The 17445-nt window shown below is 39.0% G+C and overlaps 1 protein-coding gene and 1 long non-coding RNA gene across 9 annotated transcripts in view; one reads left to right on the forward strand and one right to left on the reverse strand.

Moving 5' to 3' along the window:
* TIAL1 (TIA1 cytotoxic granule associated RNA binding protein like 1) overlaps window positions 1-6250 on the reverse strand; it is a 28167-nt gene extending 21917 nt beyond the window's left edge. For 4 of the 8 annotated variants that reach the window (XR_010389784.1, XR_010389783.1, XM_064514305.1 and 1 more), the window contains exons 1-2: window positions 5755-6250; window positions 3404-3461 (exon numbers count right to left, since the gene is read on the reverse strand). Coding sequence is in view for 4 of the 8 variants with exons in the window: in XM_064514305.1 (XP_064370375.1) it covers window positions 3404-3461; window positions 5755-6235 (539 nt within the window). In the remaining 4 variants the exon portion in view is untranslated. Of the gene's footprint in view, window positions 1-1663; window positions 1753-3403; window positions 3462-5754 lie in introns of all 8 variants that reach the window. The other 4 variants (XM_064514307.1, XM_026105539.2, XM_026105538.2 and 1 more) reach the window with 2 other exon arrangements.
* Window positions 6251-6509: 259 nt separating this feature from the next.
* On the forward strand, window positions 6510-11426 carry LOC135328752 (uncharacterized). Its single transcript, XR_010389785.1, has 2 exons — window positions 6510-6899; window positions 11271-11426. It is a non-coding gene; the product is annotated as an uncharacterized LOC135328752 (long non-coding RNA).
* The last annotated feature ends 6019 nt before the right edge of the window (window positions 11427-17445 follow it).

The raw sequence follows: 17445 nt of genomic DNA on the forward strand, positions 1-17445 counted from the left end.
GGAGTGAGCTTCTTAAATGGCATCACCTGAATATGGAAACATCCACTGAAAGCATTCATGCACTTGTTTTCTTACTAAATATGCATGATTTATTAAAACTCATTTTTAACAAGCTACATTTGTAGCTTCTATTAAGTTACAAAGCTTTTCACTAAATAAAACTTGCCAAAATTAGTAAGTAAGACTTATTATAGGACAAATTGTCTCATTGACTTAATTCTCTATACTGAAAATTTAACGGTTAAACATTTATCTACATCTTATTTCTGAAACCTTAACTAAGTTTTTGTTAATCATTCACTAGAGTTAAAACTGCACACCATTAATGGTTTTAAATGAAAATATTAACCTTTGCAGATACTACTAAAGTCAGATGGAAACTGATTACAAACAAGAATTCCTACAGATACTGTCAGTATTGCTGTGAACTTATTACTAGTACTTGTTTCCTTTGTATACTGTAGAACAATATTAGTTAATATCATGCCTGAACAGCATACTGTTATAATCAACGGTACTATAGCACAGACAAAAAAGCAGACACAGTAAAGTCCTATCAGCTCTATTTCTAGTGTAAAGTCATATAAGGTAAAAAATACAATTAACAATATAGAAAACACAAATTTCGGCATCTTCTGCATGTTTATACGTATTTCAGAAATGCAAAACATTCTGAAAATCATTCTAAAGAATTCCTTTTGGTCTGAAAAAAAAGCCAGGAAAACCATGCTTCACAGATCTTTTCAATTAAGATAGAGTAAATTACTCTAATTGCTAGAAGAGATAATAGCTGGCTTTCCAATACCATGGTGTCTTCTTCAAAATAGTTGTGACAATGTTACACCATAAACTACCTGTGAAACAGGTTGTTTCTTCATAAAAAATAGCAGGGTAATTTTGGACCAACTGATCACTAGACTTAATGGGTATGTCAGCTCCTAATGGTCCATTAATTCTCTAAAAACATATGATAAATACTGCCTTGGTATTTAACATCACCATAAACAAATGACTTTAACACCTTTCTCAAACTGCTAAAACTCTAAAACCTGAATAATGCACACTGTGAGATTAGTTCACAATTAAATACTCATGTAACAAGTACAACACCAACAGACACCCAGATCTCTTGAAGCATATGTAAAATATAGGAATACAAACCTCTACACATTTGAAGTGATACACTAAAGATTAAGGCTTGATGATTAATTTTTTGGCTTTTTAAGTCAGTAGGTTGCAGTAACATTAACGTCCTTCAGTACAGTTAAAGATGTTTTAAAAAAACATACAAGCAAACAGCTTCAGCGTACAGTGGTTGAATACTATACAACTAAGGAAAGAAATATATTCAGCACATTAGGAACAAAAACCTTACCTTTCTGGAAACACAAAACTTTTCTCTCAGCTGATGCTAATCAGCTGGCACACATAGCCAGACTACCGGTGTACCCAGCTTTCCCTTTTTTAGCTCAGCTTATGCATATAGTATTTTCTATTCTACTTTTTGAAACCAAAATAAGCAGAACAACACCTATGGAAACATATGGCATTACAAAAATTGCTACTGTATTATATTTCAAACTTTTTGTTTTGTTACATCCTAGAGGATATATTATTCAAACTTTTTCAAAATCATAAAACCCAACAGAGAAGAAGCACTTACTATACTTTTATAGGCTGTTGTCTTGGTTAATGTGACAGGGCAGCAAAAGTTGTGGCTTTTTGCATACAGGCAATAGTGTTTGTTCCCTTCTGCAAGTTTGAAGCACTTAAATACCAATTAATAAGCACATACAAAAAACCCAAACCAGATATATTTATATTCTGATATAAATTTCAATATAATATACTTTCGAATGCTGCTGACAACACAAATAATAAGAAACCGTATTTGAAATTCAGAGATCTTGTAAAATTTCTAAGGAAGAAAAGCATACATCAGCAAGCAGTTGGTTTTAGAATTAAATTCTCAGGCTTGAACAGAAAAATCCCCTTTGTGAAGGTAAACAGGTTTTCATTGTATCCTAGACAGGTAAGGAAGAAAGGGACATTTACAGCCATTACTTTTTCATCCACAAAAAATCTCCTACATACTATTTGGAGGAAAGATAGTAAAAATGTTTTTACACTCATGCACACAACATGCAAGAAATGGCAGATTCTATATTTAAATGAAGAAAGTGCAATAAGAAATAAGGTAAGCAATGAGGTAAAAGTATCATAGAAATTCCAGTAGCATCTCTCTGACCAGTGCTAGTGAGCTACAGGAAATAATGATACCAAGAAAAATCCACTCTGTAGACTCCACTAGCAGACACTATTCCTCTATAAAAGAACTGAACTGAAAGGAAATGTAACAGGTAAGCGAATCCAGTTTCAGGTTCAAAGTTGGAAAAGTCTTACTTCAGCACCCTGCCCAGATTCCACAATTCCTACTATATAACAAGGCAAGGCTAATTGATTAATAACTTACAGACACCTTAGTGATCGTTCATGAAAAGTTTTTCTAATACCATTAACATGGAGAACACACAATTTTGGAACTTTTCTTCTGGTTGTCCGTGACAGCTGAGAACACTGGCAACACATTAAGATTCTGGCAGCTTAAAGTTTCTAGTTAAAAGCAGAAACGGGACTTTGATACTGCTTGCGATGGAAAGAGATTTGACAGCATGCACACAAAACAGTAGAGCTTTCAAATGTCCTATAAAAAAAATCCACAGTCTAGAGCTCTTATTCAGTGCCAGCTAAAAAATTACCGTCTGATAATTTTCTGTAACACATTTGATTTGAGCGGTACTGATCAAAATCTAGAGGCCAACATAAGACATACTACACAGAGGTCCATCTTTATGAATTCATCTTCAAATTGTTAAAAACAGTAAGGAAAAAATTTTGGCAGAAAATATTGAATGTTATTCTTCACATTTCTATAAAGGCCTACCAGTTATAAAATAAGACATAAAAATGTAAATGGTCTCTATTTTCTATATTAAGACTGAAGATATTTTGAACTCCTAGACTTTCATGGCTGACCTATCACAACTGAAAACAATGCAACAACCCCGTAAGTACTGCAAATGGTAGCAATGATTATTTCTCAGATAGTTAAGATGGGCACAGATGTTAGATGACCACTGGTTAGGTGGATTTTTCTTTTTACAATTAAGATGTTTGCTTGTAAATGTTAATAACAAAAAACAAAAAAACCACCTTCCTATCATACAGGTTTGGCTTTTCTTTCCTGAAGGAATAAATGAAATACCAAAGACATCCATAGCGTACCACTTAATTTATCAGCCAAGTGCTTATGCACATGGTCAAATAGCTACAGAAACAATTTGTTCTTCGCATACTTTTTTCCTGTAAAAACAAACAAACAAAAATAAAGAGTTCAACTTACAATATTATTAGTTGCTCTTGGAGGTCAGCGAGTCTTTCGTTTATATGAAAGATCACAACTGCCATACATGAGAAGTTATTACCCAGGACAGTAATGTTTTTTTTAAAAAAAAATTGCAACACTAAATGTATAGATATTTCAGATAAAAGTAGGGACAAGAGGGAGATGCAAGAAATCCTAAAGCAGAATTTTTGTACTCTATAAGAAAGTTGTTGAAGAATTATAGGAAAGCAACGTACATGACTGTGGTTACTACAAAGCTACTAGGAAATGAACGTATGTACTGTTTATTAGTTTGACAAATTAAACAGGGAGTCACATGTGAGCAGTAAAACATCTTGGGCAGCTGTAGAGATGATATTTCAGACATCTTAGTACAAATGTAATTTTTTCCTCGTCAGTGACTAAGGGCAAAGTCAGGTCATTGCTGGAAAGGTTAGTAAGAACCCACTCCCAGCACAGTACCAAAATTTGTTGCCAGTAACAAAAACATTTTTAAACTTGGTCTAGATATAGACTCTGGACAAATCAGGAAGACAGACGAACCATGAAAATAAAACTGAGTTAAACACGGTGTACCTTTGCCCTTTTCCCTCTTCTCATTCTAAAGCAACACTCCAAAGACTACTTTCCACTTTCAGGGCCAAGTAAACTCACACCATTTGGGCAGTGAACATACAAAACAAAAAAAATCATTTAAGATATGCTTATTCAAACTATGCATCTTGAGGGAGCAAAGACTAAGTAGGTACTTATACTACACTATAAACAAATTAATAGAACTTTTGCAGACATAGGAAAGAGAAAAAACACAAATTGCCTTGAAAAGCCTTAAATGCCAAGTCATCATTTTGGTAGTGGCAATGACAAAGTAGTTCAGAGATATTTTGCTCTGTTTCCATTGTTTCTCAAAAGTGGCCTTCAACCCAAATTATTCTCGAAAACCTTTCAGAAAGCTACTGTCCCAAAAACTAAATGGACAAAGATTTCATTTGGACAGCCTTGAGCTGCGTTTCTCATATGGGCAGCCTGAACACTGTACTGTTGAGACTGCCTGACTTATATGGACAGCCTTAACATTGTACTGTTCATGCAGCATGTAACATCCTTGGCAGCTGGAAACTGAAAATCTATGAACTAATTAAAATAATCAAGAACAGTGTTATACACTCTCAAATGCCTAAGCATACATACTAGCTTCCTCCCAATATAAATCAATACCATTAAAAAAAAAAAAAACATACCTGCAGAATTGAAAAGAACTCAGCAGCAACAAAAAAACCCTCAAATTTATATTTTTTAAACAAAAAATAGATAGCAGTCCCCTATTTTGGATATTAAACCCTGTATACTGACAAGGCCAAGGTACAGTTATTTGTTCTGCCAGGGCATGACAGAATGTTGTTTAAACACACTGTAAAATACTGGAGGGGGGGGGGGGGAAATCAATGATTCCTATTCTGCCCATTACAGAGGAAGAGTCTCCTTTTACAATGTTCTTTATCCCACCCACCACAAACAGAGAAGACGAAGAACTTCGTTAATGTCAGGACAACTATAAACGGGAATCCGAGGAAGGGTGATCCGTTTGTCCTGGCGTCACAGCGGGCACTCTTCTGCCACACACACAACCCCGAGGAGAAGCTCATGCCCGCAGGCAAAGCACCAGGGCTCCCAACACTCTTCTCTCACCTCAGAGCTCTAATAAGGAGCCCCCCTCGCCTAAACCTTCCAGGTACTGACTACAAACCCTGAGTCGCTCCACCGCCACCACCACGGCATCTCCGGCATTCCCTTTCTTCCCACCGAATCCGCCCGATTCGAGCCTGAACCCTCCCTCTCTCTCCTGCTCCCACTTACGCTCTCCTATGCCTTCCTCACGTTTCCTGGTCTCCTCTTCACCCCAGGTAACATCACCCTGCGCTCCACAGTCGACACCCACTCCTCCCCATCCCCTCTCCACTTCCAGCTCTGGACCCCGCTCCCCACCCCTCTCACGCACTCTCTCCGCAAGTATCCTGCACACCTCTCCCTCCCGCCGGCAGCCTCCCCGCGCCGCCGGGTCCCGCGCGCCCGCCGCGCCTCCCCGAGCCCACTCTCCGGAGACGCCGCTCGCTTCCCCCTCACATCGCCATGCACCCCCGCTCCGCACGCCCGGCCGGCACCCTCCCCGCCCCCATCGCGGCCCGGCCACGCGCGCCTCCGGGAATGCATCCCCCTCGCCTCGCTCCCGCCGGCCCAGCCCGGCCCTCCTCCACGGCCCCCGCAGCCCCTCGCCACCCAGGCCCCGCTCCAGGCGAACGCCCACCCCCGGCGCCCCCCAGCTCCCCTACGGCCCCCTCCCCACTCACAGGGTCCTGGGCTGCCCGTCGTCTTCCATAATGGTGCGTGAGCGCCGCTCTCAGCTACAGCCGGAGGCAGCGCTGGAGGGGGGCTCCGCCGCGCAGGGAGGAGAAGGGAAGGTGAGGGTGAGGGCCCCGGCTCCCCTCGCTCCGTCTCGCCCCCTCTCCAGGTCCCGACACCGCAGGCCGAACAGGAGAAGGAAGAAGCACCACAAAATGGCCGCCGCCACCAGACACTCAGGAAGCCGCGCTCTGCGCAACCGCGGCCCGCCAGCCCGCTCCCTCTCCGACCGGATTCTCCTTCCCGTTCCCCTCTACCGCGCCGCGGAGCGCGCTGGGGATTGTAGTCGCTGGAGGCGGCAGAGCGGCAGGTTGAGGAGCTGGCCCCACCGGCCTTCTGGGAGTCGTAGTCTTCGGCGGCGGCGCCCCGCACCGCTGTGCCCCAGCAGTCGGGGAGCGAGAGCTGGGAAGAAACTACCGCTCCCAGCATGCATGGCGGCGCACCAGCAGGCATTTTAGGCTGAGCGCGGCCTGCGCGCGGCGCTCCGCGACAAGCCGGGGTTGTGGCTTCCTTCCCGCTGGAGGGGGCGAGCCCGGCCGCCGCTGATTCGCCAGGAGCAGCCCGGGAAGATTCACTTGTTCGCGCCGCCGGCTGGTGTCAGCGCCGGCGGGGCGCCGCGGCGCGGCGCCAGCCCCGGCCGCGGGGGGGGGCGGGGCGGGGCGCGCTGCCGAGCGCCCGGCAGGGGGCGCCCGGCCCGGCCCGGCCCGGCCCGCGCAGCCCCTGCAGCCTCCGCAGCCTCCCCGAGCGCTGGCGGGCAGCCTTTGGGGGTGCTGGCGGCGCGCGGCGCCTTCGAGCCGCAGGGGCGGAGAGGGCTCTCTCGAGGAGCCGCGGGACAGGCGACTAGGGCCGAAGCTGCTGCCCAAATCTGTGCCGGCCCCTTGGCTTGCAGGTCTGCTTTATTCATCCCTTCGACTCGCCGCATGTTGTAATCACAGGCTGGTGAAGGCTAACTCCCACCGATGCGCTCCTTTCCCTTGCTCCTTTTGCTGCTGTTCTGCCCCCGGGCCCAGTGCAGCCGCTGAACCGTGCCAGCCCTGCCGTCTCACCGCGGCCATGGCACTCCCGCTTGCAGAGCGGCATAATTTTACAACGGGTAAGTTTTTCAAAAGTGCACGCTGATCAGCACAGACCATGAACGTCTCCCGGGGAAACATAAGCGATGTTAGCATGCAAGCTGCAAAGCTGTAAAGCTCCATACGCTCATCTCTGAAGAAGCAGAAACTATATGGCATTATCCTTTGTATCCCTTGATGAATATTGTTACTGCCAGTTGTTCGGTGAACCTAAAACTAAGCGGGCCTGAGCTTGTGAAAGAAAGACATTGCTATGATTTATACTTATTGAGTATTTGATAATCATTATAATCCTTTTGGTAAGTGTTAAGCTTGAAATTACCAACTTTTTTGTTTTACGCTGAGAGTAGCAGTAGTTCGGGAAAAAGCATGTTGAATGACAGAAGGCTGAATGTTCTGTCTGTGTTGAAAAGCTTCACAAAGCGAAGGGGAAGTTCTGGACAACAGCAACATGGTAGTATGTGCGTAAGTGATTAATCAAGTAGTATGCTATAATTCAAAGCCCTTATCCTGTAAATAGTTATTGTACTACCTTGTTCTGCCTTTCTAATAGGAGTCTAATTTATAGTAGAAGATGTTATTGCACGTAGTATTTACAAACTTTAAAGATTTACAATCTTTATTTTATATAATACCCTCATACAAACAGTGCATTCTAGGAATGTTGTACATAGTTAAATTATTCAGACATAATGATAAATAAGAGCAAAAAGATTATTACATCAGGAATTCTATATTAGTGAACAGAAATTGATAACTTCTGCAGTCTGAACAAGATTTTAATTTAATTAGTAAATCTTCAAGTTTAAGCAATTTACATACTATGCAGCTAAACTCTAGATTTTCCAGTGGTAAATTATTTGTCCACAGGAGTTTCAAAACCTTCAAAAATTAAGGATACGAAACTATTGCATTCTGGTTTCAAAATTAGAGGCTATAATATTTGCGAGATCATTTTGTTAGCAGAGTTTCATGACAATTACAAAGCATTTAGAGCACATTTATATCATAATTCTCCTGTGCTTGATGGTGTATGTTTAAATATGACTACTAGATTAGATATAATTTCCCAATATTCTTCATTAACTCAGAATACTGAAATGTTTTTGGTGTCAAAACTGACAATACTTGAAAAATAATTTGTACTACATGTCACTATCATTACTTAAATCTCCTGATTTCAGGAGATCCTATTCCAATCCAGACTTAGTGCTCTTCAGAACATCTCAGACCACCCTCACTTTCAATGGAATAGAAAGCTTCCTTGGGAGCAAGATTGGGAAGTCCAGTGTTCAAACTATTGGTGCTTTTAAAATTGTCACTTAAAGCTGAGCAAAGAAATAGAAATATCACTTTCAGATTCTGATTTATATCAGCTAGTTGGTTTTTACTTTACCTAATCATGCCTGGAAAGATTGAAGTATATATGGGGCCATATGGCCATCATATGCCATTTTCAGATATCCAAATGCATTATTTATGTTTACAGAAAATTATAATTTTCTATCAAATGCATAATGCTTAAAGGAGTCAGTGAGAACATGAGACAATGGGGAAACAGACTTTTCCATCTTGTTTCTTCCATATATGCCATAAAGAGACTTTTTATAAAAACATACTGTAATGCACACAATTACAATTAATACACAATTTCTCAGTACCTTTATTTGAACCTTTGAACCATCTTCTACTGTAGATACTGAGGAAAGCACCATTAGTGCTTAGAAAGTCAAATAGAATTGGTATCACAAAGCAGAACTCCATATCAGCAATTCAGACTCGGGACAGATGAGAATAGAGTTGTCCTAAAGAGATCTCGGATTAGTTTCTAAGAAAGAAGCATGTGTGTAATCATCATTTTTTGGCAATTGCAGCAGAGGTGCCAAGCAATGGTCTCTGGAAACTCTTCTGGAAGTGTTTGTCCTGTAGGAGTACTGATGGCTGGGTACAAAAATTCATATTCTGCTCCCTATGATGAAAATAAATAGGCAATTTATTGAGACCCACCACCATTGTCACTGAGACATATAATTCACATTAACATAGTGAAACAAGTTAGGCTGGACAAAATACAGTTTTGGTGAACAGTACATACAAACATAGTCTTCCTGTTAAGGTAAATATGTAAAGAGTTAACGAACTATTGTTACTTGTATTAAAAATATTTTGGTATGCCAAAATCAGTTTTCAGTTTGCTGCATTGCTTTTCTGTTATTCCCTCAAAATACATTTTTGAGAGAACTTTTACAGCAAAGATAGATAAATCCTTACTAACGTCATTAAAGTGTTCTTGTTACAAAACCAATTGTTTAATAGAAGAATTTTCATGAAAGCCTCTTTATTTATCTTTAACTAGTTACATGCTAAATTAGTCATTGTCAATATGAGAAAGCTGATCAGAACAGCTATGTATCAATCAAATAAGACTATCTTCGCAGGCAGTTATTGCAGAATAGTTATAGCAGTTATAGTACATTCTTATTCTGGAAGAAATTCAATATCAAATATTTAAATACTCTTTCTCCTCCAAAATAGCAACATCATGAAGAAAACTGCCTATATACTTATCAGACTAGATATTTTCATGCCTGCTGTTCACACACTAATGTTTTCCCATCCTTAAGTTAAACACGTAAGGCTGTTGCCAGGCGTATATTTCTGGAAGAAGCTATTCCAGCTAGATGCAGTATCTGTTTCAGAAGTATACATTGGATAGGTGGTTTAAGTAGCTCTTTAAAATGTGTTAAAACATAGATGGTTTAATAAATAGGGAATTACTGGAATAGTCTACTTACAGCTTTTGAATAGTTAAAGATCTGCATATAAAAAACCTGCATATCCAGCAGGGATCAAAAACTTTTTTGTCAGCTACTACCACTGGCAATGGCAGTGAAAGGAGACATGAACAGCAGGGAGAGAGGTGGTAGATACCAGTAGCAGGGGAAAATTCCAGTGTCACTCCTGCTGTTGTAGGCCATGTATCACTTCAGAGTGGCTTGCATAGTACTAGACCTTTAAGAGTTTCACACAAACCTTCCTCATTTCATACCCTTGAACCTTGTTTTTCTCTGCTTTTTTATCCAGTATTGCCCATTTTTTTTCAGATACAGAAACTCTGTAAAAAATAGTTCGTTCATCAGGTGAGAAAGGTCAGGTCAGAAGACATATAGAAAACAACATGTGGATCAATAAGTGAAATTATTCATTTATTGTGTTTGGTTATTTGGGCTTTTGTCAGTTAATCACAATCATCCTCTGAATGTTACGTTAGTTTCAGGGCTCATTAATACAAGACATAAAGCAGCATGGCAAATGAGCTGCTGCATGGTATAGAAACAGTGTAATACTGTCCATTATTGACTAGCCTCAGTAATATGCATCACTATCATCAGCTGCCAAGTCCCTGACATTACAAGTATTTTTGTTGAATGCAGCAATAAAAATAATTTTAAAAACTTTCAGGAAAAATTATTTCCTGAGCTTAATTACCAAGATTGTATTAGTCTGGCACAGGCTAGAGAACAGTGACTATTCTAATGCTGTTCAGTGGAGGAGGATGTAAGATTTATTCAGAGGTAGTAAGAGGCACATAAAAAGATTAGCAGAATCACCTTTACTAAAGCCTGTTAAATTGATGTATTTGTGCCAAATCAAACCACTTCAGTTGGAAAAATAACTGTCTCTCAAAGTTTGTTTTTAGTCTGCCTTTTTGCCAAAAATAATGAAGAATTTTGGCTGTTATTCTTCTGGATGTTCAGCCAAAATCAATCTGAGAATGAAGGAAAGCAACTGTCTTAAATATCCACAGAAAAATATAACAAGATGTAAAGAAAAAACACATTAGAGCCCCTGCTGTTATAGAAAGTGTTGCAGCCTGAAAATTCAAATGTGAGATTAAAGTTAATATTTTTAAAATCAGGATTTTCGCAAATACTATTTGTAAGAGATTGTATTAAAATGAATTAGTTCAGGTGTAGTATTAGTAGCTGAAAAGCAAATTAAAGAATCACCATATGTTGGAAGGATTAAAAATGTGTGCACAAGCAGAAGATAAGTTAATGAACAGGTAAATGATTACATATTATATTACGGTTCTGTATACCCTACTATTGGTGTGGGTCAGTTACTCAAATTGGTGCCTAGAGGGTTGAATAAAAGTATTTGCAGATGAAAGAAGAAGACTGAACTGGAAAAGTAAAGTGAGGGAATGAGAGAGAAGAGTCAATTTAGAAATGAGTAAAGGTGTTACAGCCCAATGACATTCATGGGATCTTGCAGAAGCTCCCAGAAAAAAAGTGAATTCATCTGGTTATTATTAAGAAATAATGAGAAACTGAGAGAACCCTTGCATCCATTTATTTTAAAAAGACCTATCTTAATTCTTTCCAAAGGTGAAAAGGCAGAACATGTGAACGAAGTTTATTGCCTAATTTTTCAAATTCTGTATCCTGTCATCAGAGGAAGCTACATCAGCTCATCCTACTCTGAAATGCATTGAACTATATTAATTTACTTTGTATTCTACTAATAAACTATTCTGGACTAAATCTGTGTGGGGCTACTTTATATCCATGTCTTTATTACCTTTTAACTTGAAGGACATCAAAAAATAATGTGAATTCTATAAACTGAATTTAGACATCCCCAGGAACAAACTTTACAGCACTGGACCTTCTTTATTATTTTGCTAGTCCTTTAAGAGAGTTTAGGAACAGCATGAAGAGTTGATAATGAAGATTATTTGTGAAAAATAACTCCAAAAAGAACCAGCATAAAAATGCTTAAGTTTCTTAGACCACATTGTACCTTTCCATCCAACACGCTAAACTAGGTACCCAGCATCAGTTCTTTACACCAATCCAGTATGTTTTCAGGAAATCTTCACCAAAGCTGAGGACAAGGTCAAAGAAATGGCTGGACACTTTACTAGAAAATGGAACATCAGATGACACAAAAATTATCTTCTTAACATGAATTTAAAAAGCCAGGATCATTTCAGCTTTAGATGTAATGTCCCTGCAACCTGTAAACAAAAAATGGTTCTAGTACTAGATCTAATCATCTCAACATTAAAGGAGAAGTACTTTTTAAGGCAATTACCAACTGACTTAGAAAACTTCTCAAAGTCCATATAGAAAACTAAGTCTTTCTAGGGGGTTTACAGACAGATTTGCAGTATTCAAAAGGTTGGATGGCATTAGGAATAGTACTGATCCCAGGAGAACTTCTTTGGAAATAATGTTATTCAATTATATTTTCCCATGAACAGTTACTTTTGGAGATTTGTTAGTTAGCATGTTTTAATCTGTTTGGCTCTAATTTGCTAAACTGCGTCATTGAGTATGAAGTGAAGATAATAATTCATTAGGTACAACAGTTCATTTTATCTGTGCAGTTATCTTTATCAACCAAAACAGCAGTCTCCTTAAAGAATGAAGTCAGGTCTATTGACCAGACATATGTTCCAAGTAACTATTTTTGGCCACTGAATCCTAGAGTGGCCTTTTTTGTTAATTTATTTAGAACTGATACCAGGCCAATGTACCTGAAGTTACATGAATCACCATGCTTTTTTTTTTCTTTTTTGAATATTGACACAATATTAGTGCTTAATCCAGTTTCTGGGATTTCCCTGCTATTCCAGATTTTATTATGGGTATTAGTGGGATGAGATACTTCAGCCCATTTCTTGAAGACTCTTGTGTACAAATTATTCAGGCTGACTGATTTTAAAATGTTTATTTCTAGTCAATATCCTACTACTTTACTGATTAACTGAACAGCATTTCATTACCCTTAAGTGATGTAAGCAATTTATAAGAGAAAAGGGGATATCTATACCAGTGATTGCCTAGAACTACATTTACATAGAAGGTGTTCAACTAATGACTGCACGTGTATCGTTCAAAAAAGTAAGCCATGATTAGATCTATATACTGGAGTACTGTTGAAGAGGATGAGGAGAGAAGGGTGTCAAGAGTTTGGTTTGCTCAAAGAAATCCAGCAGCATGGGCCTTGTGCAACTAGGGGTTTCTTACTATGCTATAAATTAAATTTAATTAAAACTCAGTTTAAAAATTGAACCTTGATTTGGGAGCTTAACATACCTCTACATTAATATAGCTTTTGACAACTGACCACCAACCTTCTAGGATATATTTTTCTGAAACAGATAGTCTTTCCATTCTCCTTAAAACTGCTGTATCATAGAGATCACTTCATGAAAACAACACACAAACACATTTAAAAAGTTTATATCGGGACCTGATTTTTGGGCAGCAACATTAAATCTGCAAGAACAAGAAAGAATCAGACATGCTGAAACCAAAAGATCTCAAATAAATTTCTCAACACATCTATATCCAGAGCTCCCCATTGACTGAAATATATCATCCTACTTAAAAATCGGTGGCAGAGTGTCAGCATAGATGCTAGATTCTACTCTAGAACCTCTGTTTTCCCAGAAGCTAGAAGAAGCTGCAAGAGAGGGGAGGAGAAATTTGGAGTACAGCAAACTTCTGTGAGTTCAGTTAGTGAAAGCATTTGGAGGGTCTATTCTCATCCTGTACAAGACGGAGTAGCAGTGGCACTGTAAGACACAGTACAGCCAATTCAGAGCCCTGGCGAGAATCAGGGGAAGGAAACAAAGCTCAGTATGAGCTTTTCTTTCTTTCCTTCCTCCTCATTTCAAATGAAAGAAGGCTAGTCCTAGGAATCCAACCTTTCTTAAATCTAATTACTTTAATTTGTCTTCCTTTACCAATCAAATTATCCTTCCAAAGAACAGCAGGTGCAGTGACACTTAAAATTAACTCTTCAAATATGGGAGCTCTCAGATGTGTAATAGAAACACCTGGGGCAGAATTCTGAGGTCTCTTCAACTGTAACTCAACACTTGTTTGGACAGACTCCTGTGGAGGTAACTGGAGTTTAGCACAGAATTATGGAACAAAACCAGGGAAGAACTCTGGAATTAAACCATGTCCTGCAAACATACTTTCCAATTCCTGACTTCTTTTTCTTGATTTCTCCCCCAAAATTATAATGCTTCATTTAAGTGAAATGTATTTCTGTTTTTTCTGACTTAGATTTAAGGCTGACATTTCCAAGGATACAGAGCTAGTAGTCTGAGGTATTTGAATTTTGCAATTGATAAGCATACACAAAGACAAGCAGCTTTCCTCACAGCAGATGTAGGAAACCAGAGCTAGGTCGAGATGAGAGCTGCATAATGTAAACTGATTAGCAGTATTGTATAAGTAAAGGGAAAAGGAACAGACAAATGATTTAAAATAGAAGAAAACGCACGGAATGCTCAGTTTGCGGCAGTGAAATACTCTCTTATCTTAACATCAATTACCTTTTTCTAAGAAGAAGAAATCTTACCTACAGGTCCAAACCAGAAGAATCAGTTCTGTTTTCTCATGTTATCCATCAAACCCATCAACTTTTCTAAAACATCTGGCTGTAATGACAGCACTAGGAACTGCAACTAAGAAAAATAAAATTACATTTCAGCTTTATGGTTCAGGTAAATGTTCCTCACGAATATCTTGCAGTTCCAGCAGGAGGCTGTGGAGAAAATAGAAAATAATCTCTATCAATTGTTCCCACAAAATTCCTCAGAGCTGCAAGTGTTTCTCATGCGGAAGTATAACTTAATCAGGAAGCATCTAGAGCTTTTGCACATCTAAAGGTCATTCCACCAAAAATAAACATAAAGATGTTGCCAGCTTAATTAAAGTTTAGTTCCAATGCCATTCAGAATTTGTCATCTGTTTGTCAACTCTGGGGTCGTAACAACAAGAAAACACCTGCACATCTGAAAATAAAATAAAACCTTTAGTTATGCCACATTGTTGATATTTGATCATAGTCTAAACTGAAAAAATATTGGCTGTGATCCCATGGGGCTAATGGGAGCAAAATGTGATCTGACAAAATCAGTGAGCTAAATATATCAATAGACCGGTGTAGTTTCGCTTTCCTAAAGCTAACAAAAAAAAAGAAACTTTGAAGACCGTATCTCTGTCTTAACTGGAGTTGCTTTCAAATACTAGAATGTTTGTACTGTCTTCATTTGTATTTTTCAACCAAGCAAAAATAATCTGAGGGAATATGATTCCCTGAAAATCTTACCAGAAGACATCTGCTTGATTCTCAGTAGTACCTGCCCAAATGTAACTAAAGATCTATGTGCAGTGAATGGAAGATGTGCAATATCCAAACAATGTCCTTTTAGTTAATGTGCAGCTACGGGAATCTTAAAAGATGAGCCAATTCCAACACACTCTTTTACTCAGAACTTGGATGTAGATCACTGAACGTGAGGTTACAGGATTTTAGTTTAAAAATATTCGTGCCAGATATGCTGACAACTGTTGTATCATTTTTTCAAACCCAACTATAAAAAACACAGTTGTCCTCGCTGCCCTCATAGGACCTCAATCCCTTGAAAATTTCCCAACACACGGACTGCATAATGATTTGCTTAAAACTCCTTATCAAAATTATCCCTACCTTTTATTCTTACCATTCAAGTGATTATTGAATCAGTCACATGATACAGCACTGTAATAAGATATGCCTTTATTTGCCTGTTCAGAACCAAATGACATCATTCCAAACTACTGACATAAGACTTAGAAAAAATATTACGTATGTCTATTACACATAATCACTCAATGTTTTTATTAATTATGATAAATTATCACAAATGAGAACTCTGTACTATGTTCCTGTGTCTTCTTTATACTCTCTTTAATTGTGCAGTTAAAATATAACTTCCTGTTAAACACTGTGCAATAAATGCACCATTAGGCATTATATTTTCATCTCATCAATCATGCAACAAAAATTCTTGCAAAGATATTTTTTCTAAGACTCCCATGCTGGACAGGCAGAAAGAGAAGATGTGCTTCTGTGCAATAGTGGAATAGCACAAATGGATATACAAGCCCAGTTAAATTGCTGGCATTTTGGGGGGTACTTTAAAAGCAGACATATTAGCCCTTTCACAGCTAAGAGGCAGAAATCAAAGAAAGATCGAACTATAGCTGTCCATGCACAGTTATTCATATTACTCTGCACTGAGGCCTATTTGAAGTCCTGCCATCTCACTGGAGTGGTATCTAGTAGGCTTTCTGTAAATAAGGATTGAACTTCTGCTCTTACAACAGACTCCTGTAGTCACCTTCTTAACTCCTTCAGAGAGGCACTTGATTGGACTGTAGTAAGTATTCTTCAGTACCGTACTGAATTATTTTAGAAATAGTATGCATAAACAATTGTGTATTATAAAAACGGGAGAGGGATCCTGTGTAAACTTCACCTTGATATTCTTTTACAAGTGAGTACGTAATCCTGCAACCTGAAATTCTCTTCATGTAGTTTCTTTTGGGAAGTCTTCCAGCTGCTTTCATGTTATAGAAGGAAGAAAATTACATAACATACATACTTCACTAGACTAGATTACAATATCCCACAATAAGTGTATATTCAGTACAGGGGAACTTGGGCTCTACAAGAGCCAAGCATCATAGAGGGCTCAGTCATGCAAGATTCTACCTTTTAAACTCTTTCTTACTTTGCTAGGACTTACAATGCTCAGCACCTTGCACTATGAAGTCTTACTGCCTGCATGGTATTACTGCAAACTTTGTGTACTCAGTTCCCTCTCTTGCAGGTTGTTCCTAGATGTTTAGAGCTGGCTCTACTGCCTGTGAAGACCTGAAGCTAAAAACACATGGTACAATTTGTAGGACTTCAGTCTCAGAACTTCATTCTGTTCCCATTGATTAAAGCAGTGGAGGGTGAAGGCCTTAATATATACAATTTTCAACAGCTAAAATTGTACCTAATTTAGCATGAACTTCAGAAAATACAGATATGGAGATGGCCTTCTGCATATATCTTCATCAACATCTTTTGCTATCTTGAAAAGAATTCATCAAACATGTACACATGGAGCACACTCACTTTTTAACGGGAGACATCCTTTACAAATATCATGAATATTAAAAATATGGCTGTGCCTGACCTTATCACGAGATGGATTATTTTGTCATTTTTAGTCTCTCTTCCTCTCTCAAGCTCCTGTTACCATCTCCACTGAGCAATAATAACATATTGCTTGGTAGGGCTATGCCCATGCTGATTAGCCAATGGCTGGGACAGAATGTGTAACAGCTGGGTTTTACTCATCTTTCCTTCATGGGAGATGCTCATGGGTCTCTCTCCTCTGCCCAGATGTTGATTTTCATGGAATGTATAGGAGTGCAATTGCTTTTGAAATGCTTCTTCTTGCTCAAAGTTATGTGAAAGTGGCCACGGAGTCAAAGCTTCTTGGCAAAGCTTCTTGGCAGACAGGTAGCAGGACTGCATAAACACTTTTCCTTTGGGACCAAGCTAGAAATAAAGAAGCTATTCAAAAAGACTGCAAGGAATTTTCAAAAAATGTTTTCTCATCAGAACTTGCTGATTTATTGAAACTAAACTTTTTGCAGGACTACTAGCTTTGACAGGGAAGTTTTCAGGTAAGAAAAAAGGCAGAAAATGCACTAGCAA

The sequence above is a fragment of the Dromaius novaehollandiae genome, chromosome 6 (assembly GCF_036370855.1).
Source record: "Dromaius novaehollandiae isolate bDroNov1 chromosome 6, bDroNov1.hap1, whole genome shotgun sequence".
NCBI classification, from domain to species: domain Eukaryota; kingdom Metazoa; phylum Chordata; class Aves; order Casuariiformes; family Dromaiidae; genus Dromaius; species Dromaius novaehollandiae.